Raw genomic sequence first — 10,657 nt, forward strand, 5'->3', positions numbered from 1 at the left:
TCCTCTAGCTCCCAGCTACTGTCGCCTTCCTCTAGCTCCCAGCTACTGTCGCCTTCCTCTAGCTCCCAGCTACTGTCGCCTTCCTCTAGCTCCCAGCTACTGTCGCCTTCCTCTAGCTCTTTAGCTTCTAGCTACTGTTCCTTTAGCTCTTTTTAGCTTCCAGCTACTGTTTTGTTCTTTTAGCTTCTAATCAAGTTAGTTTTAGCTTCTAGTTTGTTTGTTACTTTGGCTTCTAAAGAACCTCAATGCTCATAGCACCTCTTAGCTTTTAAATAGTGTTTTGACCCTTAGCTTAGCATTTTAGGACCTTTTAGCAAGTTAACATTTTTAGCTTSCCAAGCAAAACGCTCTTAGCATAGTCATATAGCTTTTAGCTAGTGTTTTGCCCTTTCTCGCTTCTAAAATTGGACAAAATGCACTTAGAAGCTAAAGGAGCTAAAATCAGGCTGTTTTGCAGCTTTAGCTTCTAAGCTAGCCAACCATTAGCTTGTTCATTTAGTTTTTAAGTAGCAAAGTGCTCTTAGCTTAGTGTTTTAGTACCTTTTAGCAAGTGTTAACACACTTTAGGTCTCAGCTTCAGCTTGGTGTTTCAGAAGTTAGCTTCGTCAGGTTTTATAGCTCGTTAAATCATGAGTTTCAGTTTTGTCAGATTTATTTAAGAGTTTAAAGTTTGTAAATTTATCAGCTAATTTAAAAAAAGTTCGATTATTTGACCCCAAATAAAAATAAATAAAAATTAAATTAAAAAAAAAGGTCAAACTGACCTGCAAACAAACGAAAACACTTCAGTTCAGGTAATTAAACTCGTTAGATCAGACCTCAGGTTTTGGACTTTAAAACCTGGATCCATCAGTTGGACCTGGTCTGGACCCAGTCAGGTGTACCTGAAGACGGCCTTCTGACCCAGGTCGGCCCAGAAGATCATCTGCTGTTTGAAGTCTGCGTCCAGAGCCACCACGTTCCTCTGCTGCTCCACGATCTGAGTGTACTCCTTCCTCTCCAGACCCAGGCGCCGCACGTCCCGCCGGTTGGTGAAGATCAGGCACGGCTCCTTACCTGAACACASAAAATACTAGAACACTTCCTGGAAAAACCAAGGGCTTCAATTCAAAAAAGATTTACTGATCCCAGAGGGACATTAGGTGACCACGCAGGCTCACCGTGCTCTACCACGGTAGCTATGGCGGCCATCTTGGATCTTAGATTTGGCTTCAGATGATTTGAGATCCTTCTTAGCTACTAGCACCACTGGTTAGCTAAAAATGCTCAAATTTGAACCTAATGAATTTATTCAGGATTCAGATTTTGTCAGCTTGATCTCAGCTACTATTAGATCAGTTTTCAGCTCCAAGTTTTAAAAAGGCTGAATCAAAGCCTTTACGTAAATTAGCATTAGCGGTTAGCTTAAACTTGTGATTAGCATTCAGAACGTGTTGCGTTAGCGCTCAGCTATTAAATTCCTGCAGCACGACACTTTAAGATGAGAAAAATCTTGAGTTTAGACAACCAGCCGTGTGAAAACTAATTTAAATATTTGAATAATTCTTGAACCTTGAGCGACAGGAGATTATGGTTTTTAGTCATGGAAATTTTCTAGTTTGTACAGCGCTTTGTCTCAGAGATATGACGAGTTTAAATAGTTGTTTTGCTTCTGAAACAGACAGGGAAATAAAATTTACATAAAGACAGAAGGGAAGTGGTTCTTTCAGGGCTCGTTAGGTTAAATTTTAAGATCAGGAGACATTTAAGACCAAACATTAACATTCAAATGGTCCCAGAAATTTTAACAAACCTTCCACTGCCATAAATTTAATTAAATACTTAATTTTTATACAAGAACACTAAGTTATTTTAATGAAAACTGTCATATCTGAGACTATCATATTTTCTGGTTTTGCTGTAGAAGACAAAAATGCTACGTTTTGATTTATAATTTGTCTGYATCATGAAAATTGTATGAAAACAGTGTATCCTATGAGGGTTTTTGACAGTAGATTTGAGATCTACACAGTCATGTAACAAACACCAGTAAAAGTAACAGCACTCCTCCCAGTGCCGAGCCGGTCGTTTTGATGTAACGTTTGTAGGGCAGCATTAATGTACGACTATAAAAAGATAAAGTACAGATCCTTTGAGGTGGAGAACAGGTGCTGCYGTTCACCTGAAAAGGCGGAGCTACACCTGCTGGGTCGAGGGTCTAAGAGTGGAGCTGACATACTGCAGGTCACAATTGTTTGGTGAAAACAAGTTGAGTACGTGTTGTGACTCCGCTTCGTTTTCATACAGTAAATAGAAACAGGAAGTGACATCAAAGGGGAACTCCYGTTAGTAAAATAAGCTGATGTCCAGTCATCTGTTCAGGTTCTGTAAAAACAGCTGTGGTCGTTTGACTTCAACAGGTCTTTAATGGACCAGTTCTGGAGGACGTGGACCAGTTCTGGAGGACGTGGACCACGTCAGGACTCACCCACAGCCTTGCAGACTCCAGTAGCAGGATCCATCTGGTAGCCGTTGTGGCACTCACACTTGTAGCCCCCCTTCAGGTTGATGCAGATCTGGCTGCAGATGCCAGGATTCATGCACTCATTGATGTCTGAACACAGGAGAGGACATTACAAAATAAGAGCTGCTTTTATCAAACATGTTTAATAAATAATGACAAATAAAAACTCAAATCGCTCCAGGATTCAGGAGGAACGTAAAAAACCTGCCAAGAGGCACGAAGACTGTAATTCAAAGCTTTAATTGATGTTGAGGCACAAACCCACCCAGAGTAAATATTCATTTCTGCTGATTGTACGTCTGGGACTGAATTAAAGTGCTGCTGGGAGACCAGCTGGGTTCCAGCTCCAGAGTGGAGCAGAACCATTACAGAAACATCAGAGGAGGGAYTGGAGCCAGAACTGGGCTGGATCAGAGCGAGCTGAAAGAACCTGCAGGATTTGTGATTAAAACCATGGATTACAACAKGATTTTTACCTCGTTATGAGCTGGAGGTTTCAGGACTGGATTTCAAAATAAGAGCATGTAACAAGATTTTATTACATCATACAGAGTATCAGACCCAAATGGATCGATTCAAGTTTTCCTAAAAGTCAGAAAAGTGATTTCTTTAAAATTAACCTCTGACAGACGAAAAAACATGAAAAATTACTGAATATGAAAACATTACGTAACTCCTCAGAATTTTGTTGTAGACGTGATAAAGCTTTGCTTAAACTGGTTAATCTAACAAACCATTAACTCCTTCAAATTAAAAGCGTCCAGGTCAATCTGACAAACCCTTCAAATTAAAAGCGTCCAGGTTAAATGACAAACCCTTCAAATTAAAAGCGTCCAGGTTAAATGACAAACCCTTCAAAATAAAAGCATCCAGGTTAAATGACAAATCCTTCAAATTAAAAGCGTCCAGGTTAAATGACAAATCCTTCAAATTAAAAGCGTCCAGGTTAAATGACAAATCCTTCAAATTAAAAGCGTCCAGGTTAAATGACAAACCTCCGCAGGTCTTGTGGTCCAGGAGCTGCAGTCCAGGCGTGCAGTCGCACTCGAAGCCGATCACCATGTCCTTACAGATGTGCGAGCAGCCTCCGTTGTTCAGCAGACACTCGTTCAGATCTGCAGGACAAACGTTTGGATCAGAACCGCTGCAGGACAGAACCTGGAGTCCACACGGCCCCGCCTCCTCCTGAACTCACTGCACTCCTTCAGCGGCTCGTCGCTCCAGTCCGGACAGTCTCGGACCTTGTTGCACACTCGGCTCATGTCGATGCACTCTCCGCTGCGACACTTGAACTTGTGCGGCCCGTTGCACTGAGTGACTGCAGACACACACAGTCAGGACTTCAGGGACACACAATGACGAGCAGCAGACTTTAAAAACACACAAAACCAGCAGCACCAACCGTTTCTACAGCTGGCTTCATCCGAGCCGTCGGCGCAGTCTCTCAGGCCGTTACACTGTTTATTACCCAGAATGCAGTTCCCATCGTCACATTTAAACTGATCCAAGCCGCAGGTCCGAACAGCTGCACGACACAAACACACGTTACAGTCGAGAAAATCAACACCTTAAATCAGATCAGACTGAATCTCCTCTGATGAAAACAGCTTCTTTAACTCGGTTCAGTCTTTGTCCAAAACCTTAAAATACATTATTTCAATAAACAGCATTCATTTACATCTGTTTTAAGTTTAAAGTATTAATTTTGGATCATTTTAACAAAACATGCAAACACACACGTTTATCACAAACTGTCAAAGTTTATCAAATTATTTTTTAAATTATTTCATATTTTAAAAACAGAGGTTCAGAAACAGACAAAATAAAAACGAAGACCCAAAACTACAGCTGAAAATGCAAATAAATCAGTCTAAATTCAGATAAAACTGTTAACTGGACCACATTGTGTTTAGACTTCACCGACTCGTGTCAAACTCACGGTCCGTGGGCTAAATATGGCTAGACAGCMTTTTGTGTGGTCCAGGAGAGCCTCAAAACTGTTAATGTTTTAAAATAAGCTGCATAAACTACATGTCCCATGATGCACGCTGATTATTTTACTCATGAATCAACAGCATCCCACCACTAGGTGGAGCTGCACAGGGTTCAAACAGAGTCATAAAATCTCCATTTAGCTTCATGTTCAGCTTTTGCTGCAGTTGTACTGGAAAGTATTAGAAAAAACATTTTATCAAATTTTGCTCATTTTCAACAATTCAAACTTTTCAACTGATGAAATATTTAATTAAGCTTATTGTAATTTTGGCAAAATATTATGTCCACAAGATGAAATTGAGTGAAAAAAGCCCCTCATGGAATAATTTTAAAGAGTTTGATTTAAAAATATAAACTGCCTCTGTTGAAAAACTCACCTTAAATAATCAGAAACTTGGAAAAACAAGAAAATTTTAAAAAATTAATATCTCATAACCAGACCCCTTTGTGATATTTTGTTTATATTCATGTTACATATTTGTTGCTTATGTATTTTTGTAACAGTTTCTTTATTTTCTATTATATTTTTGTACATCTGTCAAATTTGAAATAAAAGATTTGGAATTAAAAAAAAAAAAGTTGTACTGGGAAGTGGGAAATTCCCACTTACAAGTCGTAAATTTAAACTGAACACCTTTCTAGTGCGAAAGGTCAGAATTCAAGATGGCAGCTACTCAGTGTAAAACTTTCACTTTTTATAGTATTTATTTTACATGCAGTCAGTCGTACTTTTCAGTGTTTATAAGGGTTAAACACTGTTCCTATGCAGGAAACACCAGGTAGAGCTCAGTGTTAGTGGCTCAGGAACGTGAGGTTTTAGTTGAAGTTTATTACAACCTGACACTCCTGCTGTTAAAGTAAATCACCTGAAGTCAGTTTTAAATAGAAAAGTCTAATTTCAAATAACCGACTGAACCGTCTGAAGCTGAAGGAAAAACAKTTTTAGATAAAAACCAGGAGTTCTCCTGTAAACGAGCTCAGACAGGATCGGGTCTGGTACGTACGACAGTTGGCCTCGTCGCTGCCGTCCTTGCAGTCGGGGTCTCCGTCGCAYCTCCACTTCCTGTGGATACACTCCCCCGAGCCGCACTGCATCTCGCTGGACGAGCACTTGGCCGGCGGCGTCGGGTGGCGGCCGCAGTGAGACGGAGACTCRTCCGACTGATCCTGCAGAAAACAGACCTTCATGAGTGAAGGGAGGAGCCTAAAATAACTTCCTTTAAATCAAGACATTTACAGCTCAAAGACCTGACATCAGACTGAAACTTTAAAACAGTCCGACAGAAACTTAACGAGACRTTTCTTAATCCAAACCGACCAATCAGAGCAGATCAGAGGGTTTCTCACACTTTCATCATCTTAAAGAAACCCGTGGGAAAAATAATGACGGCTGAAGAAATCTTCAACCGCGGCTCAGAAACTCAAGACTGACAGGAAGAGAAAAACCCACGAGCTTTGAGCTTCTGACTAAACCGTCTCAAACAAGTCCTGGATCCTGTTGGACCTGCTCCACCAAAACATCAGTTTTTAGAGTCATGAAGCTGAGAAGGTTTAATTATCAGAACTTTATAAAGTTCAGTCATGAGCTGTGAGAAAATAAAAAAACTCTTCCAGACGGTTTTAGASTCATCCTAAACCCACGTTAAAAACCCTTAAAGTTCTGAAGCGGTACCTGGCAGTCCACGTCGTCGTCACAGACCCAGCTGGAGGGGATGCAGGACGAGTTCCCACACTGGAACTCACTGGGACCACAGGAGGACGGAGCGCAGTCCACCTCGTCAGAGCCGTCGCCGCAGTCGTCCTCGCCGTTGCACACAAAGTTACGGGAGATGCAGCGGCCGCTGGTGCACGTGAACTCGTTCAGAGCGCACGTGACGTTACCTGGTGGGGCGGGGACAGGTGAAATACTGAGAAGTTATGTTTGAAAAGGTGTGTGGGGTAAAAAATGCTGACTCATGCTTGTTTAGTCCCAGCTACCAACTGAGACCCTGGGAGGTAAAATATCTGTTCCCTAAAGCAGAGAGTCTTAGCCATGGGTCTCTGGTGCCACTTTACGTTCAACAAATAKGGCCCCGAGAWCAAAAAAGGTTAAGAACCCCGGCCCCTAAAGGGTTAATGTTCAGGGGAGGGAGGGGCTAGTTGTGCGAGTGGAGAGAGACGAGCTCTGCAGCCTGGCAGGGACAGAGGAGCTGTGTTTTGTGGGTCCAGCAAGTTGCAGCTGCCCGTCCTGTTTTATAACTTATTGTTGAACTCTAAAGAGTTTGTAGACAACTGTTTGCACTTTTGAGTCATTACGACAGCTTTTAGCTTCACTAATTTAGCACGTTCCACACGTCGATGTCCGCTCTGAGTAAACAAAGTTTAACCTGGTGGGTTAAAGCCTGGCAGTACGCGGTGCGATTTTATCATTTTTATAGCGAGATGATAAATTATTACCATGGTGGATGTCTTTGACGGCATGTCGCCCATCCCTAGAGACCACCCCCAACACTACCAACTGAGACAGTGTTATGGTTTCTTTAGCTACATTTAGCATCCCCACAGTTCTCACCCTGCTAACACTGGACACAAAAACAGCCACCAACTGTTGGACAAATCCTACAAAACCACAGAGAATGGTTCTGGAGAAAGAGATTAAAGTTTTTAAATTCATGACTAAAACTAAAAACAAGTCCYGACAAGAACCAACAAGTTCTTCAGTCCCACAGAGCTGCTGATTAATTTACATTAAATCAGATTTAATTAGATCTAAACTGAACTGGTTCAGCTGCTGAAGAAAAGCTAAATAAATGTAAAATATACACTAAACCTGCCTCTGAAAYTAAGTAAAACTGTTATTTTAGCCTCATTTTCAGCAGAAGTCAAACTCCTGAAGACCTGAGGTCCACCACGTCTTAAAGGACAGGTTAAACAAGAGGCTCTGCCCACCACAGTCGACCTCGTCCTCGCCGTTGTCGCAGTCCTTTTCTCCGTCACATTTCCAGAAGACCGGGATGCACTGAGTGGTTCCAGGTCCACAGCTGAACTCGTTGACTCGGCACGTCCTCGCGTCTGCAGGAGAACAATCAGTTTGTTGTAGTTTAAAGACGTGAAGCTTTAAAACATTTAAAAATAAAATAATTAACTGGTTCTGTTTGACCATTAAACCCGAYTGACCAGAGTTATATTTACTGAGAGTTAAACTCTGCTCAGAGCTTCACCTGCCACACCCTAAAAATGTTTTGGTACAAATTTCAGCAGATTCAACAGTTAAAGCAGGGCTATTCAACTGGTGGCCGACGGGCCACATCAGGCCCACAAATGACCAGAGCTCGGCCCACCAATTGGTTCATTCATCTTTTAAACCCAAACCCCCGGGTTTCTACTTTAATTACTCCAAGTTCTTTTAATTAAAACAGACATGTTTGCATCTACAGAAACAATCTTGTCTACAAGCTGATTAAAAACATTCATATGAACATGTAAGACATAAAACTACAAGCAGCTGAAGATAAAACTATGAAAGTGAAAATAAAATGTGGCAAATCAGATATTAAACAATTATTTTAACAGGAGAAATAATGCTTGTTTTATTATCACTACTTTTATTATAGAGCTCTGTATGTTGTATTTATGATTAAATGCAGTAAAATAAACTCAGGTAACAGATCTGTGTAATACTTTAACAGAATAACTACTGGATGTTCGGCCCTCAGCTGTTGACCTGCAGGAACTGATTTAGTTGAACAGCCCTGCTGTAAATGAAACTAAAATTAAAAACCATTTGAAACATGTTGAAACGTTTCCTTCAGCAGCTTCTCAGACATGTTGACAGACGGAGTTCCTCCCTCCTGGAGTGGAGGTCACAGCTGGTCAAACAGCAGCTGATCGACGCCCAGCTGCAGGTCTGAGGAGGACGTGTTTGACCCGACAGCAGGTCTGACTCGTGGTTTCAGACGTTAGAGCTCATTTCTGAATAAATCACAGCCTCCGACTCAAACGAGTTGTTTTCAGGCTCTGAACCACTTGATGACAATCAAAACAAAAAGCAGAAGTTTAGCTGCTGCAGCTTCTAACTGTTTCCCTGTCAGACCTGACAGGAAGTTCTACCTGCTACAAAACCTCCCCCCTAACCCCTCCTCCTTCAGGCTCCGCCCACTTTCACTTCCTGGATCTAAGCCCAGCTCGGGTGGGGACTCACGGCAGATCTCCAGGCTCTCGTCAGACCCGTCCTCACAGTCCGGCTCTCCGTCACAGTGCCACCTCTTTGGGACACACTGTCCACTGCGACACACAAAGTCCACGTCTGCGCAGGTCTTCTTCACTGAAAGTTTAGACAAAAACATAATGTTTGTAAAGTTTTAAGCGACAAAAACTAATGTTTGTAAAGTTTTAAGCGACAAAAACATAATGTTTGTAAAGTTTTAAACGACAAAAACATAATGTTTGTAAAGTTTTAAACGGCAAAAACTAATGTTTGTAAAGTTTTAAACGGCAAAAACTAATGTTTGTAAAGTTTTAAACGGCAAAAACTAATGTTTGTAAAGTTTTAAACGGCAAAAACTAATGTTTTTAAAGTTTAAACGACAAAAACTAATGTTTTTAAAGTTTAAACAACAAAAACTAATGTTTGTAAAGTTTAAAGTGTGGACTCACTGCTGAACAACATCCTGAGCTTTAAACTCTAAAAAGACACAATGACACCCGACACCAATGCTCCTCCAAACAGGACAAATTGAGCGCTGATGGTYCTGTTAGWGCATTTTATTTTGAAAGGTTCATAAAGGAAACTGWTTACAGGCGAGTTCCTCTTTGGTCAGAATTAAACTCTTTATTCCAGCTGAGGTCCTTCAGACTGATGAGCCAACAGCTGGTCAGAACCAGCAGTGCACACAAGCTACAGCTAGCTGCTAGCGGGTCAACAGCTGCCGAACCTCAGATCTGCTGTTGGTTGGGTTTTTTTWAAGTCTGGTTCAGAACAGTACTGATCCACTTTGAGACCTCATACCAGCTTGTCTCAAAAAGCCATCTACAACAGGTAAGATACTGCCCACAAAGACTAACAGCTAAACCTGAATTTAACCTCTAAACCTCTTACACACACACACTTAAAATTAATAAAGATTTATGGAGTCTGAACAAATAAGTCTTATTTAACTTTAAAAATAAATAAAAACAGAAGACCCTCTTCTCATCCACCCCCACAGTGACCCAGATACATGAGGTACTGGACCGAGACTCCTCTTGTTGGGTCTATTTTTAGGATGGACCACATTCACACCGGGTCATTGTCCCTCAAAGGATTGTGGGAAAGCTCCAGTTGGGAGCGAGCCATCAGGACTTCCAGAACCTGATGCCTGTTCAAGCTGAGGTCAAGGTCAGAACCCTGTACTGAACCCGACCTTTAGGTGACCCGTTGGGTAATCTGAGCCAAACGGACCAGACTGTTTGACAGTTGGTTTATTTTCTGTAGGTCTGTTCCAGCTGGTGTTCCTGTTCTGGACCTGGACCCGGGTCAGGCTCAGGGTCTGGTCTTACCACAGGAGCTCTCGTCGCTGCCGTCGGTGCAGTCCTGGTCTCCGTCACACTGCCACACAGACGGGATGCAGCGGCCGTTCCCACACTGGAACTGGTTTGTTTCACATTCAGTTTTTGTTCCTGAGCAGAAAAAACAAAATGTTTTATTATAAAAGAATCAGGAGAAACTTTGGTTCCAAGATGTTTCACAACATTTTCACATCTTTGACTCAAAACATGATAAAGTTTATTCTGGAAACAGTTTGGCTCCAGTAGGGCTGAGCTGTACGACTTCACTGTATCAGGTAGAAATTAATCTCTTCACAGTAACCGTATATTTATATATNAACATAACGTTTGTACAGTTTAAACGACAAAAACATAACGTTTGTAAAGTTTAAATGACAAAAACATAACGTTTGTAAAGTTTAAATGACAAAAACATAACGTTTGTAAAGTTTAAATGACAAAAACATAACGTTTGTAAAGTTTAAGACAAAAACATAACGTTTGTAAAGTTTAAATGACAAAAACATAACGTTTGTAAAGTTTAAGACAAAAACATAACGTTTGTAAAGTTTAAATGACAAAAACATAACGTTTGTAAAGTTTAAACGACAAAAACATAACGTTTGTAAAGTTTAAACGACAAAAACATAACGT

The 10,657-nt window shown here is 41.2% G+C and overlaps 1 protein-coding gene across 1 annotated transcript in view; it reads right to left on the reverse strand.

The window, feature by feature from the left end:
* Positions 1–10,657, reverse strand: part of vldlr (very low density lipoprotein receptor) — a gene marked incomplete at its 3' end in the record, with an annotated part of 22,748 nt that overhangs the window by 6,019 nt on the left and 6,072 nt on the right. The window contains 10 exon segments of the mRNA XM_014032331.1: positions 885–1,056; positions 2,468–2,593; positions 3,499–3,618; positions 3,699–3,821; positions 3,906–4,028; positions 5,503–5,665; positions 6,171–6,379; positions 7,427–7,549; positions 8,679–8,801; positions 10,016–10,135. Coding sequence (XP_013887785.1) covers positions 885–1,056; positions 2,468–2,593; positions 3,499–3,618; positions 3,699–3,821; positions 3,906–4,028; positions 5,503–5,665; positions 6,171–6,379; positions 7,427–7,549; positions 8,679–8,801; positions 10,016–10,135 — 1,402 coding nt within the window.

Source organism: Austrofundulus limnaeus, unplaced genomic scaffold, assembly GCF_001266775.1.
Source record: "Austrofundulus limnaeus strain Quisiro unplaced genomic scaffold, Austrofundulus_limnaeus-1.0 Scaffold1421, whole genome shotgun sequence".
Taxonomy (NCBI): Eukaryota; Metazoa; Chordata; class Actinopteri; order Cyprinodontiformes; family Rivulidae; genus Austrofundulus; species Austrofundulus limnaeus.